The following is a 21,734-nucleotide window of genomic DNA, read 5'->3' as shown; positions in this document are numbered from 1 at the left end:
GGACGTGTGAAACCCAATGCCGATGGCTCTTGCATTCCGAGCTGCTGGAGATGTATCGCCGAGTTACGATGAACCTCATCCAGGCATAAGCTGAGGAGACCTGTAGGTTGAAAGGGGCTTGGCTTGTTTTGGTGACGCCGTACACCAACTCTACTACATGAAGGATCCTCTCTCTCCCCCATGACTTTGCGCGCTTTAAAAAAGATATCGTTTTAACCCTGTGAAAGAAACGCATACTCCCTCTGTAAAGAAATGTAAGGCCTCCTTTGGTTCATAGGGTAGGGAAATCATAGGAATAGAAAAGTCATAGGAAATGGGATGACATGCATCTCAAATCCTATGAGTAGGAATAGAAAAAAGATGTTCTTTGATTCACTTCATAGGATTTTTTCCATTGAGTCTAGGCTAATATTTATTTTTCTATGAATTGTGAAGGATAGAAAGAATTTCTCCATAGGAATAGGATTCCATTCCTACAAACCAAAGGAATCTAAAGGAATTTTTCCTACAAAAATCATATCCTATGAAATTCCTATAAAAATCCTCCAAACCAAAGGAGGCCTAAGAGTGTTGGTTTAGATATTACTATATTTCTCTGTCCTTGTCTATAGAGGAAGCAGTTTGGAAGAACGGAAGGCAATTTCCTTGCAGATGAAAAGCGAGGATATCTTATATGCTCAGAAAGATTAAAAAAAAAGAAAGAGACGGCATTGTTCTCCTGGCTTTTGTTCTCTTCTTCTTCTTCTTTCGTCTGGTCCATGGATTCCATTCCCCACGTTTGAACTCGGCACGAGAAAGGGGGAGCGAGCGAGACTCCACGCCCGCCGCGCACCGAGTCAGTCAGTTGGTTACATCGTCTCCCACGCACCGCGTCCACCGCGCACCCTCCCGCTGCCAGCGGGCCCCTCGCCATCCCCCACCACGACCGGTCCACCGTATATAGACCGCGCGCCGGGATGAGTCAGAGTCAGACTCAGGTCCGACCCCACCGTCTCCCCCCACCCCACTCCGCCCTGCGCGCCTCGAACAAGCAACCCACCCCACCCCCCACCCCGCCAGCCAGCCGCGTGCGCGCCCCACGCCTCCGTGCACCCCGCGCTCCCCACGCCACGCCCACCGACACGCCGTCCCGCCTCGTGCCTGGGCCCGCGTGCAAGCGACGCGGCGCGGGTCGCGAGGGGAAGGAGGCGGGGATAGAAAAAGGCGCAAAGAAAGAACGAACGGAAGAATAAAATAAAATAAAAAAGCCGCGCTAGCGAACAAGAAAAGGCGCTGCGGGTGCGGGGGGGAAAACGAAAAGAAATCACGGGGGAAATTCGTCCTCGGCGCTGCCATCTTTTGTCCTCCTCCCCCGTTGCTCGGCACTCGGCAGTTGGCTCGCTCGCTTGCTTGCTGCTGCAGGTGAGTGCTGGTGGAGCTCCATCGGGGAGAAGGAGGGAGGCGGGGGTGGTAGATCCGGCGACAAGGTTGGTGGGAGGTTGGTGGAGGAGGAAGCTAGGGGGGGAAGCAAGGGGATGGAGCGGAAGGCGGTGGTGGTGTGCGCGCTCGTCGGCTTCCTCGGCGTCCTCTCCGCCGCGCTCGGATTCGCCGCCGAGGGCACCCGCGTCAAGGTACAAACCCCTCCCGTTCCCCTCCGTCAGTTTCCAGCGAATCTCGCCCCGGAGGAAACCGCCACCCTTTGCTTCGCTTTGCTTGCTGCTGCGGTTAAGTTACGCGCCGCTGCTAGATCTAGCCACCCCGCCACCCCACCACCGACGAACAAGAAACGCCGGCAGCTAGAGGGCCGGAGGAGTAGCCGCTTGTTGCTGCTGTGGTGGCGTTACTGCCGGTCTCGGAGCTTGGGGATCGATCCATCCTCTTTCCGCGCATTACCGCATTGGGGATTTCCTTACCCGGCGGTGCTAGGTGTGCCAGCTTCTCTACGCGGCCTTGTTCAATCAAATCGTGCTGGACCTACTGATTTGCCCTGACTGAAGATCATTTGCGAGGCAGAGTGGACTGGGGTGGATGCTTGGCCTAAATTGGTTGCCCCAATCCCTCCCTCCTAACTAAGATACCATGATTGGGTGATGCCCAGCTTGTTTCCTTTCCATGGAGCTCACTACTAACTGCTGCTGCTGCTAGAATGTGTAGCACTATGTAAGTATGCTGCGTGCGTTGGCGCGTATACGACATTCATGGCAGTCTACTCTGTCGCGGTCGATAAGTTCTTGTTATGTACGTATATCCCTTGACTCTACTAGATTATTTCATTGGGCGATCCCTCGTAGCCAAAATACTATTATTGGCTGATTCGGTAAGGATTTGTCCAAGTTGTCGCTTTCCATTGAGCTGACCGACAAATGCACAATGTGTTACAATCTGTCTAGCGTCTAGTACGTTACGTATGCTATGTCCGGCGGTGCGTTAACGCCATTCGGGCAATCTATTTTGTCGGGATCGATATGTTCTCGATATGTACATATATCCCTTGAGTGTGCTAGTTGGGAATCTGTTTAACCGTTTATGTTATGGATGTGGTGGTGCATAAACGCCATTCGTGCCAATCTATTTTGTCGTGATCGATAAGTTCTTGGTATATATATATATATATATATATATATATATATATATATATATCCCTTGAGTGTACTAGGTTGGGAATCTGTTTATCCGTTTATATTATGGATGCATATGGGACTCCAAATAGCGATATGATGGGCTGTCACAAGGTGTGGCTGTTTCCCCCAATTATACTATTATTACATTGTGATCGCCTTGCTTGCTACATTTGAATCTGTTTATCTTTCACTTTTAATGAGGTAAATAGGGAATCATCAGTACGAATCATTTGCTCTAGGTTTAAATTTGGTCAATACTTGAAACACACAGGTCCTACTGCTTATGCTCACATCGCAGATTTATGCCCCTTTGAGGCTTGAGCACATTTCTATGTAGCCACGTCTATCACATAGAGATATAGGATGCCCTATACTATATTTTAACTAGTATCAGGGAAGCCAATTTGCCCTGTTCCTGTGAAGAGTATACACAATAACACTCTCTTGTTTTGAAGTTACTTTATAAAAGAAGAATTTGTACCAGCAAACAATGAGCAATTATCACACTTGGCACTAAGGATGGCAATGGGTCGGGTTTGGATCGGGTTGAACAATCTCAAATCCATATCCATGTCCATGAAGACAGTCTTTGCCCGCCCATGAAAAAATCCATGGGTGAAAAATTGTGTCCATGTCCAAATCCGATGGATATCCATACCCATTGGATATCCATTGGGTCCTTTCGAGACATATAAATAAGACATAACACAATATTAACATAAACTCTTCCATTCTTCACCTCGTGCTAGGCTAGGCTTCACTTATGGTAAATCAACATCCACTAACAACCTAAGATCATTTAGTATTTTTCTAACAGATGAGAATGACGAGTCATTTAAGGAGGAGGTAAAAATAAGGGAAGGGGTGTTGGATTATGTTACAGAGGGGATTGAATGTCAACTAAAAAAAGTTACGATGGGGATTGTGTAATTTCTTATGCATGTTTTAGATAAAAAAGTGTAAAATTGTTGTGGGACATATAACCTTGGGGCAAGGATAGCAGATTTTCCCCCATTAAGTCATACTATCGGGTCGGGTTTGGGTATATCCATGAGTACAAGATTATATCCATGCCCTATCCACGAACAACCGGGTTGGGTTTGGGCGCCGCCCATGGACACAAAAGCATATCCAAACCCTATCCATTCGGATCGGATATCCATGGATATCCATGTCCATGGATAAAATTGCCATCCTTACTTGGCACTAAGAATCAACTGATTCAGTGTGGGTGATCTAGGGAGAGTTTGTTGCAACGACGTCGTAGGCTTGCAGTATTATTGAAGCAACACCTTAGTACTATGCCCAAGTATTAATACACTGCTTGATTCATGCAGGTTTCGGATGTGCAAACCGATTCTTCTCCAGGTGAATGCATATACCCGAGGAGCCCGGCGTTAGGCCTTGGGTTGATGTCTGCCGTTGCCCTTATGGTCGCACAGGCTATTATCAATACAGTTGCTGGTTGCATCTGTTGTAAGAGGCATCCGGTTCCCTCGGACACTAACTGGAGTGTGGCTCTGATCTCATTCATCGTATCTTGGTAATATTCTGCCCGACAGGTTTACCAACTGTTTTCTTCATTCCTGCATATTTTGAAGACTTCAACGGAACGTTGAGGTTCCTCCGAAATTCTTAACAATTGTTAGAAATTCTGAACACTGTTACATTATGTTGAACCCGCACTAAGCCTTACGTGTTGTTGAAAACAGTGTAACAGAAATAAGGGACCCTAAATTTGGCTAACACTTGGACTTGAGTTCTTCTTTCCAGCCTAGTTGCTCCGCTCATGTTGACCTCCAATGTGCTTGTTGATGATCATGTTGAGTTCTTGTATTTTGTTTCCCAGTTCTTGGTTTAATGTTAAGAATACATTCATTAAAAAGATTGCATGGTTGATGCCCTGGGTCCACACCCTTCATTAATGTAGGAATTTGCTTTTAGGCTGATGCTTGTATTTTTGGTACTGTAGCATTTTGTTTTGGTAGCATCACACATGAATGGTCCATATGATGAGTCTATACGGAATAACCTTTTATAGATAGATCTCACATACAAGTAGCAGCATGGGCCATTTCTGTCTTTTCGTTCGAGCGTTTTGCAGTCCTATTTAGCATTCACCCCAGCAATTCTGCTGCTCAAGTGTTGCTAGTTATGAGGACTTGATCAACTATTTGTCATAACATCATTCTGGGGATTGTTGCATTCCGCAGGGTGACCTTCATAATCGCGTTCCTTCTCCTGCTGACTGGAGCCGCACTGAACGACCAGAGGGGCCAGGAGAACATGTACTTCGGCAGCTTCTGCTACGTGGTCAAGCCGGGGGTCTTCTCCGGAGGGGCGGTGCTCTCCCTCGCGAGCGTGGCCCTGGCCATAGTCTACTACGTCGCCCTGACATCGTCGAAAGGCCCGCCGAGCTGGGGGCCGCAGCAGAACCAGGGCATCTCCATGGGCCAGCCCGTGATCCCGCAGCAGAGCAGCGAGCCGGTGTTCGTCCATGAGGACACCTACAACCGGCAGCAGTTCCCATGATCGCAGCCGTACCTAAGCATCCGTTTCGAGGGCCGTCCATGAGGGTACTTGCAACCGGCAGCAGTTCAAGTGATCTCGCAGTCGTACCTAAGCTTAGCCCGTATGGAAGCTATGTTGGCGAGTTTGGTTTGTATAGCCCTGCAGGTTAGAACAATAGCAGCAGTTTGGTTACCGTTATTATTAGCTAGGTTCAGTCTTCTCTTTTTGTTTGTTTGAGATTTGAGAAGGGTGGCGGCATGGCTGTTTCATCCCCATGGATGTTTGAATTTGAATGAACTGGGTAATGTTGAGGTTGATGGTGTCTTGCTTGTCTGCAAGTCTCTTTACAAGCTGTACGTGATGGATGGGATCATCTGTCCAGTACAAATGATGTAGCAATGAAACTGGATTCAACTGAATGCTCGGGGATCAGCACGCCATTGATGCCAGCTCGTCCCTAAACTGGGTGATGGTGGCTTGCCATTGATGCCAGCTCGTCCCTGAACTGGGTGATGGACGATGGCGTTGGCGGGAACCGTGGCGTCGACCATGGTGATCTCCTCGGCCACCTTGATCTCCAGGAAGTCGAGCGCACTCTGTACTAGGCTTGCCGGCATGAAGTGCCCCCCTTCCACCGCCGTCGGCTCCCTGATGGCGCTGCACCTTTGTTATTTTTTGCCATGGAGAGGGAAACAGCAAGGAAGTTTATAGTTTGTTTTTCAAGTAAAGAAGCTTCAGAGCTGGGCCGAAAGGCAGACTCTTTTTGTTCTGAATTTTGCACCTTTGTTTGCCTGCGCCTCCACGAGCATCTCGTGCCGTGACGGTCCTGGGGGATTCTCGCATAGAAAAAATGTCCTTTCAGAAGAAGTGTCATTGCCATAGTCTCTCTGATAAGATGACAAGAGCAGAGTGTTGAGTATCATGGTTATTTAGGAAGCATGGGATTTATTCTATCTTGCCTTGTACTTCAAGATGGCCATGTACTTTTATATATACGATCATGAGGCTCAAGCAATACAACAACAATTCAACCAATTCCCTCTCTATCCTTCTTACACAGAGCTCAAGCTGCTTGTTTGCAGCCGCTGCTCCCGGAAGCGGCCGGTGAGCTCCCTCGTGCCGTGTTCTTGAGAGGGGGGAAGCAATCATCAGGGATTGGATGAGGGAGGGAAGATTTTTCAGGGAGAATGAATCTTACGATTTGCCGCAGCCGCTGACTCCCATGACGACGATGGCCACCCCTGCAGCCACAGAAGGTAGGCGTGATTTGAGAAGGCCGAGGTGGAATTAGCAAATACAGTGTTAAAAATGGTCTTACATTTTGGGACGAAAGGAGTACATGATTGAATCGGCTCTGCCTAGCAGTTTGTATGAAAGCTGAAGAGCCATGCCACGTCAAAAAAATATAAATAACATAACATAACAATTTCTTTTCCGAGTTCCTTGGTAGATTCTGTTAGTTTGTAGGTTGGGTGAGTAACCAACTGCAACAGTGGCACAGCACATTGGACGGCAATGACGAAAGCGCGAGAGGTTGGTGAGCAAACAAATTAAGCATGAGGGGGGCGTGCAGGGAAGCTCCTTCACATACCAAACCACTTGCACAAGAGACTGATGTTAAAGATATTGAGCTCTCCACCCCTCAAATCCCACTTGACCATGTGATACCTTCTTAGTGCTTCCATATTGCTACAAGAATCTTCTCATAATTTTATTCATTTTCTCCATAACTGTCCTGTAGCAAAAAACATGGGAATATGATACACACACAAACCACCAAGAGAGGAACTGAGCAAGATCAGCCTGCATCCAAGGGGCAGGGTGCTACTCATCCAGCCTCCCCCCCATATGTTTTTCGAAAAGAAGGATTCCCCCGGGCTCTGCATCAAGCCGTTTAGTAAAAGAATAAAGTATCAAAGTACGGATAACATCTCAAGTATGCAAATGAGAACAACAACAAAAAGTAAACAAATAGCCACAACCAACAAAAATAGGACACAATGCCTAAAAACCTATCCTATTATTGGATCGCCATCCAAACTGATTGTATGTAGCCCATGCTACTGTCTCCCATCGGTTGCACCTAAAGGCCTAGGGCAATAGGATCGGATGGTAAAACTGATACCATGTAGAAAGGTATTGGATGCAACTCAATTGTATTAATCAGAGTAGTTTACAATATATATAGGAAATGTTTTCGACCAACTAACCCTACCAAATCTCTACAAATTAAGATATAAATGACTAGAGATAAGAGATATGCACAGATATGTCACGTTCAACATTAATGATCATGTTGAGCTTTTCATGTCATTCTGCTATTATTGGTTTCATATTAGCGCCATGTTGGCAACATTGGTTTGATATCTATAGCCCTGCGGGTTAGAACAATAGCAGTTCAATTAATGTTATTAGCTACGTTCAGTCAAAAAAGAAAGGCTAGGTTCAGTCTTTCTTTTACTTTGTTTGAGAATGGTGGCGGCATGCCTATTTCATCACTATGCATGTTTTATTTTTGAGTGAACTAGGTATTGTTGAAATACATTGTCCGCACTTCTTCATCTGTTTGGACTTTTGAATGAATTGGCTGCAGCATGAATTTCATAAGGTTGATGATACTAGTACTCCCTCCGGTCCTTTTTAGTCTGCATATAAGTTTTGTCTGAAGTCAAAACGTCTTTACTTTGACCGAATTTATAGAAAAAAGTATTAACATTTACGATGCCAAATCAATTTTGTTAGATAATTACGAAATGTAGTTTCATAGAATATATATTTGGTATGGTAGATATTGATATTTCTTAATATATATTTGGTCAAACTTTGTAAAGTTTGACTTGACCCAAATCTAATATGCATAGTAAAAAGGACCGGAGGGAGTATATTGCTTGTCTGCAAGCCTCTTTTACAAGTTGTATGTGGATTGATTATTGTCTGTCCAGTCCGGTACACTGACGAAATGAAGCTGGATTCAGAAACAAGAACCAGCAGAAACTCTCGGTTGTCAGCATGCCGTCGAGGCCAGCTCGTCCCTGAACTGGGCGACGGTGGCTTGGACGATGGCGTGGGCGGGCACCGTGGCGTCGACGACGGTGATCCCCTCCGCCGCGTTGATCTCAAGCAGGTCGAGCTGGCTTGAAACGAAGAGACGTGAACACATACAGCATCCAAAACTGCGCCATTATTCCGCAAACACAAACGCAGCGAAATCACAGGAAACATCAAGCCGTGCGCCCCTCCCAGCCATTTCCAAGCAGCAGGAGGCGCACAACGACAGCGGCCACCACGGGGTTGCCTAACCCTAACATGTCACGTAAAATATGTGACGTGTTTGACTGGGAAGTAATAAGAGCCACCAATTGCTCACTGTTTGCTAGTTCCAATGTTCACTGGCGGACTATGATTTTGTGTGTGCCCTCCAAACAAATTTCCAATACATCACATTCCACTGCTATATCATGCTATGTGATCGTCGGTGTCATTCAGCTTGCTAGTCACTAGCGCCCTCGTCCCACACTTTGTCATTCTCCTCACATTTCCCTACCAACTAAATGTGATCTCTCTACATGGGCAATAAGCTAGTTATTTATAGGAGGCCAGCTAGTGACAACTTTGTGTGGAGCGAGGGCATCATCATTGCTTCACCAAACATCAGACTCGAACAATTGATGTCGTTTAATTCTACTACGGTGGCATCGTTCTCGACATTTGCAGCACATGTGGCATCAAGATATGAGCAACCTTAAGTGGATTGCTTCTAGCAAACCATGAAATTGAAACCATCTGAACTCAACCTATAGTATATAGTGATGTAGGGTTTAGTGAAGCGAGTTTACGACCCTCTAGGAGCAGCGGTTTAGTAGACTTCTTAAAATATGCAGTTTAGTTACCTTGACATCCAAGACTTATCTACAATAAGAGGGATTTGCCAAACTTAAACATGTGAGAGTTAGTTTTTTTTTTGACCTGACATGTGAGAGCTAGTTATGACGACATTCTAATAGTCCTCCCCAATCATAACTTATCCAACTAAAAGACTACCAAATTAATTAACTACTAAACAAACTTATTTATGCTTTATTACACGTCATATTCTACCATTGGAAGTATTACACAGATAGGCTATTGAACACTAAAACCACCATGACTGTCCTCTGTTTTATGAGGTGCGCACCAATCGGTGCAGAGGACCCAGGTTATTTTCTTTTTCGAAAAAAAACATCTTAATACATCCACCTGATGTATAAATCTTGGTGTACATGATGTGCTTTAACACTAAATATGTGGTCTCATACAAAATCACTCATGAATTAGAAAAAATATAAAAATATACAGAGGACCCAGGTTATTTTCTTTCTCTTTTTGCGCAGCCCTCATTTCAGTGTATTTCGTTCTAAAAGTGTACACACTTGTGCTCTATGCCTTCAACTATCTCTGTAATTTTTTGAGAATTTTTTCAAATATAAAAATATGAATTTTGAATTTTGCATTTGGAGGCCTCCACGGAGCTCCGTCTCCAAAAGCAATTTCCGGTGTTTGGAGAGCCTTTAAAACTTGTATAACTTGTACAGCCATGAAACTGGATTCAGAAATAAGAAACAGAGCAGCTGGATTCAACTGAATTTCTCAGCACGCCATGGATGCCAGCTCGTCCCTGAACTGGGCGACGGTGGCTTGGACGATGGCGTGGGCGGGCACCGTGGCGTCGACGACGGTGATCCCCTCGGCCGCGTCGATCTCCAGCAGGTCGAGCTGGCTCCGCACCAGGCTCGCCGGCATGAAGTGGCCCCCTTCCGCCGCCCTGCGCTCGACCCTCCCGGCGATCACCTCCGCCGACGCCTCTAGACACACGAACTTGACTCTGCAGGTCTCATAGCTCCCAGGCTTGTAACTGATGTCCCCCTGCCGGAGAACCTCCCTGTACTTGAGCCGCAGCGCCGAGCAGCTGACGGCGACGTCCTCGCCGCGGCCTAGGCGCTCCCGGATGGCGTCGCGCAGCGACTCCAGCCACGGGAGGCGGTCCTCGTCCGTGAGCGGGACGCCCCTGCTCATCTTCTCTGTGTTTTGTTCGACATGGACATGGGAGGAGCGGAGAAGTTCAGAGTTTGGTTTCAGAGCTTGAGAGGTGGCACTGCAAGTCATCACCATTGCTGAAAGACGTCGGTTGGTGGTACCTTTGTTGGCGTGGGAGTGGTAGTCGTCCGCCTCGACGAAGCCGCAGCCCAGCGCGTCGGCGAGCATCGCCGCCACGGTCCTGCGGCAGAATAGAGAATTCGCATCAGAGCAGAGGGAGCAAGCAGTAAGAGAAGAGGGGATGATTGCTGAAATCAAATTAGATCTTACGATTTGCCGCAGCCGCTGACGCCCATGATCACGATGGCCAGCCCTGCAACCACAACCGGCGATTGAAGGAGTGAAATTCGCAGCTGGAGGCCGACCGGATCGGCTCTGCCCCAAGCAATTTCCTGAAGAGATAGAGAGTAGTGAACTGACCTGTGGCTGGATCTGGGCGGAGGAGATCAGAGCCGGCCATGGCGCTCCTCCTCCGACGGTGTCTCCGTCTTCCTCTGCGGCGACGGCAGGACGAGAGCCAAGAGGGGCACACAATGATTGAGCGACGAAGACGACACCGTCGCCTTTCCGTCTCACGGGATTGACTCTGCTGCCGCCTATATTTTACTATTATTTTATTATTTATTTGTATTTCTTTATTGTATTATACCTTAATATATATATATATATAATATTCTAGATATATAGAGTAGAAGAATCTCGATTTGTCAATCTTTTTTAGGAAAAAGAAGATTGAGCCGAGTTTAATTGCATCAATTAGAAGGATAAAGAAGAATTACTGCATTTCATAACTGATTTTTTTTCCTGCTCTCAGATACTCCAGCTTCAGCATTAGCAGCACGTCCATCTCCACAACCCTGCTCTGAGATTTACTCACTCATGATGGGAGTATCTATCTATCATGTCAAATTTTATCTATTGCAAAGTTCAGAGAATGGCGTTTTGAAAAGAAAAAAAATCGAAATTCCAAAATTTCAGATCGAAAAAAAATCTGAAAACATTTGTACAATTAAACAAGGGATGCGAGGTGTACGTGTGTAAAATTTCAGGATGAAATACGTTAAAATGCGACCTGTAAAAAAACAAATTCATGGCCTGAGAGGATGAATGGTATTATGCGTTAAAAAACCTCAGATTTGTCTTTTCCGCACAACACTCATTTTTCACCGTATCTCGTCCTGAAAATTTACACACTTGTGAACAATGCCTCCATCTAACTCTGTAATTTTTTTCAGAATTTTTTTGGCATGTAAACAAATAAATTTTCACAAATATTGAACTTTGCTTTTGGAGGCCTCCATGGAGCTCAACCTTCAAAAGCAATCTCTGGGAATGTTCATAGTAGCTGGAGGCTGACCGGATCGGCTCTCCCTTCATATTTCCCTTTTTTGCTACTTCATTTCTTGGTGTCTATGGTACCGGAACATCGAAGCATGTGAAGTAGCATGGTCGTTTGTTGGCCCATTATTTTCATCATAATACTCCCTCCGATTCCTTTTGCTTCGCATAATATTAGATTTGTATGTCGAATCAAACTTTTATAGATTTTGACAGAATTGATAGGCAAAAATATCAACATTGTCAAATTTTGACCGGAGTCAAACGGATCGAGACAAGGAGTACAATGATATTTACTCCCCCGATTTATATTAATTGTCGCTGATTTCATCGGACGAGTCGTAAGATTACAGTGTCCCGTTCTCGCCGTTCCTGTTTAACATGGTGGTTGATGCCCTGACATCCATCCTTGATAAGGCCAAGGATGCTGGCCATATCCGCGGCATCGTCCCCCACTTAGTCGGAGGGGGAGGGGTCTCCCTCCTTTCAGTATGCTGATGATACCATAATAATGGTGGAGGCCTCCGTCCAAGACATTGCTAACATGAAGTTCCTTCTCCTGTGCTTCCAACAGATGTCGGGCCTAACCATCAACTTCGATAAGAGCGAAGTGATGGTTCTCGGGTACCCCACGGAGGAAGCACAGGCTATTGCGAACCGACTTAATTGTCGGTTGTGTTCTTTCCCCACGACATATCTGGGGATCCCCATTAGTGATTCGCGCCTCACTGTGGCGGACCTTCGCCCCGCGGTGACCCGTATGCAACACCGAGTTGAGCCCTGGAAAGGGCGCTGGTTGTCGAAGGCTGCTCGCGTGATCCTTATCAATTCTTCGCTTGCCGGCCTTTTATGGTTCCTCATGAGCTTCTATAGCCTCCATGAGACCCTCCATCGGGAGATAGCCAAATACCAATCCAGATTCTTCTGGGCTGGAAAGGGGGATAAGCAGAAGTACCATATGGTAAGCTGGCCAGATATCTGCAAGCCCAAGGACCAGGGCGGCCTTGGGATCTTATCCTCCTGACGCATGAACATTGCCCTCCTGACCCGTTGGCTCTGGCGAATTGCCAATGGCGATGGAGGTCTTTGGCTCACCATCATCCAAAACAAGTACCTTCGGGGACAGCCCCTTGCTTTCTGTCAGCGCTCGGGCGGCTCCCAGTTTTGGCAGGCCGTCGTTCAGCTGCTACATTGCTTCGCATTGGCACATCCATCTCGGTTGGCACTGGGTCCTCGACCCTGTTTTGGTTTGATCGGTGGATTGGTGACACCCCCCTGGCCGCGCGATTTCCGGAGCTCTTCGCCATTGCGGTTGACCCTCGTGTTTTTGTCGAGACGGCCCTTATTGACTTGGGGCGCCTCGCTTTCCGACGCCCCTTCGGCCCACCTGAAGTTGCCGGTTGGGATGCTCTCCTTCAGGACATCGCCCTCCTCCCTATGGACATCGCCGACACTCCGGACGCCATCTCTTGGCGCCTAGACCCTTCCGACTACTTCTCCACCAAATCCCTCTACGCGGGGATCGCCCCCTCGACAGCCCCCGAGCCCTTTAGTTTGATTTGGGACATCTGCCTTCCCCTGAAGATCAGAATCTTCCTGTGGCAATGGATCTGAGGCCGCCTCCCGTCCGGCGTGGAGGTCCTTAAGCGTAATGGACCTGGGGATGGGATGTGCCCCATGTGCGGTACGGTGGAGGATGCTAACCACATCTTTCTTCTCGTGCTCCACGGCTCGGTTCCTTTGGTCCTGTTTCCGAGAGACGGCTGGGGGCAGTGGTGCAACACCAACTTCCGTGACCTGCTTGCGGAAATTCAGACCCCCCCCCCTCGCGACCGCCATATTAGATGGCTTTGCGTTGGGGTCCTTGCCACGCTTTGGACCGTTCGCAATAAGCTTGTAATACAGAAGGTGCCTCTTCGACGTGCTACTGACGCCATCTTTAAAATGTGTGGATACTTGCAGCTCTGGCGGCCGCTTAGCCGCCCCTAGAACCGAGACGTCATCAACAACCTCCTCGCTGACCTTCGATCGATGGCCTTCCGCTTGGCGCCTCCGCTTCCCCCCCCCCCCCCCCCCCCCCCCCCCCCCCCCCCACGCGTGCGCGGAGCCCGACTAGATGCTCTGCCGCACCCCACGTGTGTCTAGACCTTTGTGTGTGTGTGTGTTTGAACCTTGTTAGATGTTTGCCTTGGACAGTTGCTTTATATAATATAAAGCAGGGTGAAAGCTTTTTTGATAAGATTACAGTGTGCTTTTTGGGGCGCACGTGGAAGTGATGTAAAATTGTCAATGGCGTGCCGTGTAGCACCACTTGGAGTTGGCAGCATCCCCCGATCGATCTGATCAAGACACTGAGTCAGCACATAGTGGCGGTTTTTTTCTTTTTGGTGGGGCTAGATCTCAATCCTTAAAAAAAATACTAATTAACGCTCCTGCGGTGCCGGACCGGCCGGGTTGCAGCCAGAGATGCCATTGGACCGACCGTGACCACTTCAAATGGGCCGAGCAAACACCGAGCCGATCGACATTGGATTTGCGCGCGCGCGCGTTGGACCTTGGACGTACGTTTGAGGTTTGCCCCGGTGAGGTGAAGCCATGGACGCCGCGGCGGCGCACGTCCTGGTGTTCCCCTGGCCGCGGCAGGGGCACATCAACCCCATGCTCCACCTCGCCTCCGCGCTCCTCGACGCCGGCCTCCGTGTCACCTTCCTCCACACCGACCACACCCTCCGCCGACTCGCCCACGTGCCCCCACCGCCGCGCCCGATGCGCGTGCTCTCCGTCCCCGACGGCCTCCCCGACGACCACCCCCGCGGCTTCCTGGACCTCATGGCGTCCATGTGCGCCACCACTGGCCCCGCCTACAGCGCCCTGCTCTCGTCGCTTCTATCTTCTGCCGACGAGCCAACAACGGTGACGTGCGTCGTCGCCGACGGCACCATGCCGTTCGCCGTCCAGGTCGCCGAGGAGCTCGGCGTCCCGGCGCTCGCCTTCGCCGCGCACAGCGCTTGCAGCTACCTGGCGCTGCTCTGCACGCCCCGGCTCGACGAGCTCGGCGAGACCGCCTTCCCGGCAGACGACCCGGTCCGCGGCGTCCCCGGGATGGAGGGCTTCCTCCGGCGGCGAGACCTGCCCCGCGGGCTCCGCTGCGCCGAGCAGGGCGGCTCGGACCCGATGGTGCTCAAGGTGGCCGAGGCGATCGCCCGTAGCTGCAAAGCGGCACGCGCGCTCGTGCTCAACACCGCCGCGTCCATGGAGCGGCCGGCGCTGGCCCGCATCGCGTCGCGCACAGCCACCGACGTCTTCGCCGTAGGCCCGCTGCACGCCGCCAGCTCGTCGAGGTCCGCCGCAAGCTCAAACACAAGCCTCTGGCAGGAGGACGAGGGGTGCATGGTATGGCTGGACGGCCGGGAGGACCGGTCCGTCGTGTACGTGAGCCTGGGGAGCCTCGCGGTGATCACGCACGGGCAGTTCACCGAGTTCCTCGCCGGCCTCGCGGCCACCGGGCGCGCCTTCCTCTGGGTGCTCCGGCCGGACCTGGTCCGCCCGGCCAGCCCTGGGCTGCTGCTCCGGGAAGCCGTCGCGGCGGCGGCAGGAGGAGTTGACAGGGCGCGCGTCGTGGAGTGGGCACCTCAGCGGGACGTGCTCCGGCACCGGGCGGTGGGCTGCTTCCTGACGCACGCCGGCTGGAACTCGACTCTGGAGTGCGCCGCCGAGGGCGTGCCCATGGTGTGCTGGCCCTTCTTCGCCGACCAGCAGACCAACAGCCGGTTCGTGGGAGCCGTGTGGGGCACGGGGCTGGACATGAAGGACGTCTGCGACAGGGGCGTCGTGGAGAGCACGGCGAGGGAGGCCATGGCGTCCGGCGAGATCAGGGCGGCGGCCGGAGCCATGGCGCGGCAGCTGAGGCTCGACGTCACGGAGACGGGGTCGTCGTCGTCCGAGCTGGAGCGGCTCGTCCGCTTCATCAGGGAGCTCAGTGTCAAGCCCAGAAATAAAATCAATGAAGACTAGCACAGCAGGCTGAAATGCTCTTCTTCGAATGTTGCTGCAGTACACCAAACATAATCACAAGGAGGTTAACAAAACCGATATATTAGTAATACAAAATTCCCACTTAAGATCAGCCCGCCATTTTCCTTGAGTAGGAGGTGTCCCAGAGGTCTCACTCAGGCCGGATGAGAGCATCAGAGTATACATTCAGCGCCGATTCAGTCCAGCACAAAACTGCGCATTATTCAGGCGAAATCAAAGGAAACGTCAGGCCGTGCGCCCTTCCCAGCCGTTTTCAAGCAGCAGGTGGCACACGACGACAGCGGCCACCACGGCAAGTAGCGCCGTGGCGACGTACTTCCAGCTGAGCGCCACCGACGGCTTTATGGTCCGCAGCGCGCCCTCGTCGGCGGAATCCTCCTCCTCCTCTCCGGTGCTTCCCTCCGCTTCCACCTTGCCATCGATAAGGTCTGAAGCTTTCTCCGCCTGAGTACAACATATCATGGATACACATTTACAAGATTAGAACAATCTCTGTTTCGCGATGCGGGTATGCATGGACAGCTTAGCAAAATAAGATCAAGGTGTGCAGGTAACGCTGCATGTTCGGCAAAATGTCAGCGCTGTGTAAGTGCGAATATTTTGCTAGGAAAATGGCTGGGGCTTAATAAAATATTTGCCTAGCCCAAGTTCTGCCAGAGCCAATCGCGCACCGCACTAACTTCAGAGCATCCGCACCCCATGATGCTAATGAGAGGCTAAAGGAGAGGAGAACTGCACGCATCCGCGCTAAGGGCAGACTGGCAACAAAGCTAAACTTGGCTGCTGATGCTTAGTTATATGAATTCTATTATAAATGTCAAATTTGAAGTTTTCCTGTCAACTTAGGCCGCGTTCGGATTCCCTCCGCTCCGCGGCTCCGCGCCGGAGCGGAGCGGCAATCCAGTTGATTAAGGCCACAATTTGCAGAGTTGGTTAAGGCCTGCTCCGCGCGCTCCGCTCCGCGGAGGACTGCCGAACGCGGCCTTAGTAGCGTCTATAGGGGCTGGAGTATGTCTGCTGTAGCACCTCATTATATGCAATGGGATGTGGATGCTCATGCACTTTACTTCAAAGAAGAGGGGTGAATAAATTAGAGAGAAATCTCACCACATTTTGTGCTGATGAAGAATCTGAAACTATTTCCTCGGCCGATGTAGTGAACTGAAGTTCAGCATCTTTACCAGTAGCATTTTTGTACAGCTTTGTGCCATCCTTAACACTAGTTCCTTTGCACCTGTGAGTCAATATCCTGTTCTTCTTTGTTAACATAGAAATCTGCAACCACCACGAAGAGCCAAACCAGCATATGAACATACAGGAATGGGAGGTAAAAAGAAGAGTTTATAAAGGTAAACATTAATGCTGTGTATGCAATCATGCATATACCTGGAGATGAAGTCGTTCTCTTTCCATTGCAAGTTTCGTGACCAATTCAGTGATAACTTTAGTTCTGAGACCAATGTCCTTGATGGTTGATACTTTCACATGGTTAGCTTCCTGTAACGAGCTCTCTAGGCCTTCAACTCGAGCTCTCAGAAACGATAGCTCTTCACTAAGTTCTAAATTGGTGTCTGCTAATAATGCACACTTTGATTCAGCATTTAGGGCTCTGGTTTCAGATTTTGAAACCTTTCCTTTCAAATCTTCAATCATATGTTCCATGTCAGATACTGTAGATTTCAGCATACCCTGCTGTTCAGCAAAGGCAGCAACTGATGCCTTGGCATGCTCCAACTGGGCATTTGACTCCGACAATTCCCTCTCCAAAAGACAGGCCTTATCCGAACCCTGGCTTTTAAGAGAGCTTAACTCCCCACTGAGCTCTACATTGTCTTTTGTTAGCTGCATGCACCTTACTTCAGCATTTTGTGCTCTGTTTTCAGCTCTTAGGACATCAGCTTTGAGATTCTTAATGATACTTTCCAGTGTGCTTAGCTCTGTGAGCATCACATTCTCTTTTTCCTGACTTACTTCTGATGATACCTTTTCCAACAACAACTGTGAATTAGATTCCGTGAAATGTTTTTCTAGCTCTTCAACCTGACGGTGCAAGGATAATAATTCAGGGTTTGATCGTGCCTCATTCTGTACAGCTTCTTCAGTTTCAACCATTTTACTCTCTTCTTGCATCTTCTCTTGGTTTAATTTCAGAGAAGACAGTTCCATCAAGCTGCGTTCTAACTTCGAATTGAGATCATCTTCTCTAGATCTTGATGCACTTAAATGGACCTGTATGGTATTAAGTTCATTTATAAGTTCCCTGGAAGTTCCCAGGAGTACCTCAGAAGCATTTTCTGCTTCAAACAATCTCCCCGAATTTGTTTCTGTTAATTCCTCTAGAAAAGATGCTTCTTGTGTTTGGAGGCGAAGCTTCATCTTAAGTTCTTCTACAGCATATCTTGAATCAGAGAGCTTCTTTTCAAGATCTAGCTCACTTGCTATCGATTGCTCTAACATCTGCAGAACATTTCTTCGTTCATCTTCTGTATACATGCTAGTGACGGATGACACATGGCCATTTTCACACACACCATGTTCAGCAATTCCTGTACAAGAGCGGTTAGAAAGGGATCCAGTTGATGCATAATAGGGATAAGTGAGCATTTACCTGCTTGGTCGCTGGAAAACTCAATGGGTTTCTCGAACTTTGCAGACTCCTTTCTGATATCAGCAATTAGATCCTGCATCTGTTTCAAAGAAGCCATAGCAGCATCCAGCTTAGCTTTAACCTTGCCTCCAGATTCTTCGTCATAAACCTTGTCCTCAACATTTTTAGCATCAATCTGAAGAGAACTGATCATGTCATCTAACTCTTGGACTTCTGCATCGAGAATACCATATAAGGTGTCCAACTCGAAGGCATCCTCAGCGGTCTCAGAAGAAACAGATCCACTTTCCAAGGTAAGAGGCTCAAAATCAGTAGCTCGGCGAGCTATTTCCATCACCAGCATCTCCAAATTTAGCAATTTCTCAGAGGCAAATGCAAGGTCGAGTTCTACTCTTGTAAGACTTTCCATGTTGGTCCCTACTGCATTCATCCTATCTCCTGGAGACAGGGAATTTTCTTGGGCAAGAACATCAGGTATAGTGTTCTCAGCACTCATAATTCCTTGTGTGCTACCTACACATGAAAATCGCATAAAAAACAAGATACTGATATGAGATACAAGCATAGTCAAAAAAGGCATGCCTAAGCGAGCGCTTAAGCGCGCCTAGGCTCTAGGCGTTGGCAAAACGCATTGCGCATAACTGCACTTAATTTGCGCATAATTGCGCATAAGCATGCGCTTTGGTCAGTAAAGCGCAAGACGGTGGCAAAACGCACAATTAAGGCCTAGCGCTTTTTTGAACTATGGATACAAGCAATAGGCAATACAGAAGATTAAAATAAACGAATATGGAAGGGAACCAGATGAGCAACAAAAACCAGAGCACAGCAATGTATCTAGCTTATGAGTAAATTCCACTTTTTACCCCTTCGTTGTGACACTGTGACGACTTTACCCCATTTTATTTTTTCCCACAAACTGAAAAGCTAGATCCATTTGTCATGACGACATGACAGGACAGCTGACTGGGCAGACAACTCTGACATGTATGGGCATTCCAAATGCCAAATTTCGTGAAATTCAACTAAATTCTATGGTATAGTAGTATCAGTTTTGCAGACACGGGCCCTCCTTGAGTTTGCGGAAAATAATAAAATGGGATAAGGGCCTGTCACAAGGTCAAAACTAAGTACCTACTAGTAAAATGTGGCAAGGATATAAGCTCATAAAATGTTCAGATATCAATCCAAGAGGATTACTGAACCCACAGGAATCAGCTACTCGAGGTAGGTAGCAACATGTATTGTGGAATTGGCTGTGTGGCGACGGAGCGCGGATCTTGATGGTGTGCCAGCACACCGAGAAATAGCCGTGGTGGGATTGAACTAAAAATAATCACTAGATTGAGGACAGGGTGCCGTGCAATCCAATATGAATATGAACAATAATCATTTCGAAAAATTGAACTAAACTTGGTCATCGTGTCGCTCCCAAACACACGAACAGCACAGAGCATACGAGCACAAATACACACTTCGTATGTATACGTCTGACTGTAGGTGGAAACTAGAGTTTGTATACCTCCGACTGAAGGGGAAAAATCACACGACTTGTGCTGCTTGCTCCTGTGAGCTGCCTCGCGGTCGCTGCAATAAATCACAACGAGGGAAAGAGATAGATCAGTCCCAAGCTGGTGCAACAAGAGAAGAGCCTCGTGCTCAGCGGCCGCGCGCATCAGGCCGCCGCCCCGGGCATCGCCCAGCCGGCGCGCCGCGCCCTAAGCCGCCGTTGCAGCGGAGGGAGGAGAGGGAAGGGGAGCGGGGGAAATGGGGCGAGGGCGGGCGCACGCACCTGCGTCCTGCCGTCGCCGGAGCTCCACGATCTGGCCGCCGCCGCCGTCGCCGCGCGAGATGGACAGCGAGGGAAGAAAAAGCGAGATGCAGTAGCTGTCTAGGCTAGTCGACGGGGGGACAGAGGAAAAATCACAGCTTTTCTGCTGTGACGCGAATCAACGATCCATCCTTTTTGTGGGCCCCACCGGTTGAAGGGCCACTTGAGATGAACATAGCTCTCGGCCTTTACACCGTGAAGAAAAATGTTCTCCAGGCAGCCTTTATATTTAGAAGAAAAGAAGAAAGTTGTCAAAAAAGAAGAAGAAAAAATAATCATTACTTGAAACACTAGTTAAAGGGGAACAAACTAGTATGGAGGGAGAGACTAATCTTTACTTGAAACACTAGCTAAGCCTAAAATCGCCTCGGCTCCGCCCCCCCCCCCCCCCCCCCCCCCCCCCCCCCCCCCCCCACACACACACACACCGCGGTGGCGATATGGCTTGCCACGGACTGGTGGTATGGCACCGGCCTATGAGCATCCTAAGTCCTTCACTCACCATTGCAACACCGATTTCAGTACCCCATGTTGACCTCACGCGTCCTAGCACCAAAGGGCACATCGGAGACGATGCCAGCGGAGCACCGTTTCTTTTGTCTTGGAACTACTGACCCACATATTTCACTTTGACACATTTCCTATTTGCATCGGCACTTCCGAGTATAACAAGTTACACGGCATTTCCAAGTATCTCGGTTTGCTTTTCCGCAGGTCACAATATAAGTTTGGCACCTCCGCTTCTTTTCGTCCGAAACTTCTGAGTTGTGACCTAGCTCTTTTCTGCAGGATTTTTCGTTCTAGCAACTGCTCAGTTCTGTGCGGTACTGCCAAGAAATCAGTTTCACTGGCACTCCGAGTTGCTCTATCTAGCTGCTGCATTTTTGTGTTCGGAACCACCTCATTCTTTCATCAGCACCTCCGAACACATTATTTCCTGACCACTGCCCTGCCGTTCAAGCTTTCTAATAACCGCTAATCACGTTTCCTAACAACGGTTCGCTGATGTCGTTTCTTATAACAATATAGACGAAAAGAGGGGGATGTGGAGTTTTTAAGCTCGAGCTCAAATGCTCCTGCATGAATAGTAAATTTGAAAAAAAATAGAAAATTCTGAATATTTTGTGTGGCAAACTTTAGAGAATGTTTGGAGTGCATGCAAAAATTCATGACAAAATCACATCGAAGCAAGCCATGGTAGAAAAACAAAATCGATACTCTGAAAATGTTACTTTCAAACATACTTTGGAGCTCTGATCCTATTTTTTTCACGACTTGCTCCGATATGATTTTGTGATGCATGCGCTTCAAACATTTCTTAAAGTTTGCCAAAAAATTAGATTTTTTTTGTTTTTGTTTTCTATTTTACTGTTAATGGCAGAAGCATTTGAGCTCGACATTTGAAGGATACTTTCGAAAAGAGGGACACTTTTGAAGGAAACGTGGCTATACCCTCGAGCAAGCAAGAGAAAACTTTACCAATGCATATGGCCACGCGTGTTGCTTGATGTCATCCCGCCAGCAGAAGTTGGCAATACATGATCGCACGCCGGTCTCATTCTGCACTCAGGCGAGAGGGCCGAATCAGGAATCTTGGACCAACCGGGGAAGAGATTTAACAGCTTTTTTGTACTACATTACTACTCTCTCTGTCAACTTTTATAAAACGTTTTAGGTCACTATTTACTTGCACATACTACCAAAAGAAGCAACACTTACGTACACCGTCCACTAGTAG

At 48.6% G+C, this 21,734-nt stretch overlaps 4 protein-coding genes across 4 annotated transcripts; 2 read left to right on the top strand and 2 right to left on the bottom strand.

Moving 5' to 3' along the window:
• The first annotated feature begins 1,287 nt into the window (after positions 1–1,287).
• LOC125522888 (protein MODIFYING WALL LIGNIN-1) lies at positions 1,288–5,444 on the top strand. Its single transcript, XM_048687933.1, has 3 exons — positions 1,288–1,610; positions 3,938–4,143; positions 4,814–5,444. The coding sequence occupies exons 1-3, from the start codon at positions 1,515–1,517 to the stop codon at positions 5,130–5,132; spliced, it is 621 nt and encodes a 206-aa protein (XP_048543890.1). The 5' UTR covers positions 1,288–1,514; the 3' UTR covers positions 5,133–5,444.
• Positions 5,445–9,646: 4,202 nt separating this feature from the next.
• Positions 9,647–10,768, bottom strand: LOC125525009 (gluconokinase-like). Its single transcript, XM_048690034.1, has 4 exons — positions 10,605–10,768; positions 10,455–10,497; positions 10,286–10,365; positions 9,647–10,168 (listed from the first exon to the last, which is right to left on the bottom strand). The coding sequence occupies exons 1-4, from the start codon at positions 10,642–10,644 to the stop codon at positions 9,738–9,740; spliced, it is 594 nt and encodes a 197-aa protein (XP_048545991.1). The 5' UTR covers positions 10,645–10,768; the 3' UTR covers positions 9,647–9,737.
• Positions 10,769–13,858: 3,090 nt separating this feature from the next.
• Positions 13,859–15,648, top strand: LOC125525008 (7-deoxyloganetic acid glucosyltransferase-like). The gene has a single exon (XM_048690033.1). The coding sequence runs from the start codon at positions 14,118–14,120 to the stop codon at positions 15,534–15,536; it is 1,419 nt and encodes a 472-aa protein (XP_048545990.1). The 5' UTR covers positions 13,859–14,117; the 3' UTR covers positions 15,537–15,648.
• On the bottom strand, positions 15,588–20,129 carry LOC125525007 (WPP domain-interacting tail-anchored protein 1-like). The gene is made up of 6 exons (XM_048690032.1): positions 19,958–20,129; positions 19,688–19,752; positions 18,166–18,678; positions 16,944–18,103; positions 16,665–16,832; positions 15,588–16,001 (listed from the first exon to the last, which is right to left on the bottom strand). Exons 3-6 carry the CDS (start codon positions 18,659–18,661, stop codon positions 15,783–15,785), a joined length of 2,043 nt encoding a protein of 680 aa, XP_048545989.1. The 5' UTR covers positions 18,662–18,678; positions 19,688–19,752; positions 19,958–20,129; the 3' UTR covers positions 15,588–15,782.
• Between the last annotated feature and the right edge of the window lie 1,605 nt (positions 20,130–21,734).

The sequence above is a fragment of the Triticum urartu genome, chromosome 7 (assembly GCF_003073215.2).
Source record: "Triticum urartu cultivar G1812 chromosome 7, Tu2.1, whole genome shotgun sequence".
Taxonomy (NCBI): Eukaryota; Viridiplantae; Streptophyta; class Magnoliopsida; order Poales; family Poaceae; genus Triticum; species Triticum urartu.
The sequence above is the reverse complement of the archived record's forward strand: the minus strand, read 5'-3'. Positions and strand labels throughout refer to the sequence as shown.

Coding starts and splice junctions, on each gene's coding strand:
- LOC125522888 (XM_048687933.1), top strand. CDS start 1,515: ATGGAGCGGAAGGCGGTGGTGGTGTGCGCGCTCGTCGGCTTCCTCGGC. Junction 1,611..3,937: donor CCGAGGGCACCCGCGTCAAG/GTACAAACCCCT, acceptor TGATTCATGCAG/GTTTCGGATGTGCAAACCGA. Junction 4,144..4,813: donor ATCTCATTCATCGTATCTTG/GTAATATTCTGC, acceptor TGCATTCCGCAG/GGTGACCTTCATAATCGCGT.
- LOC125525009 (XM_048690034.1), bottom strand. CDS start 10,644: ATGGCCGGCTCTGATCTCCTCCGCCCAGATCCAGCCACAG. Junction 10,366..10,454: donor GTCAGCGGCTGCGGCAAATC/GTAAGATCTAAT, acceptor ATTCTGCCGCAG/GACCGTGGCGGCGATGCTCG. Junction 10,169..10,285: donor CCACTCCCACGCCAACAAAG/GTACCACCAACC, acceptor AACAAAACACAG/AGAAGATGAGCAGGGGCGTC.
- LOC125525008 (XM_048690033.1), top strand. CDS start 14,118: ATGGACGCCGCGGCGGCGCACGTCCTGGTGTTCCCCTGGCCGCGGCAG.
- LOC125525007 (XM_048690032.1), bottom strand. CDS start 18,661: ATGAGTGCTGAGAACACTATACCTGATGTTCTTGCCCAAGAAAATTCC. Junction 18,104..18,165: donor GTTTTCCAGCGACCAAGCAG/GTAAATGCTCAC, acceptor GCTCTTGTACAG/GAATTGCTGAACATGGTGTG. Junction 16,833..16,943: donor GAGAACGACTTCATCTCCAG/GTATATGCATGA, acceptor TGGTGGTTGCAG/ATTTCTATGTTAACAAAGAA.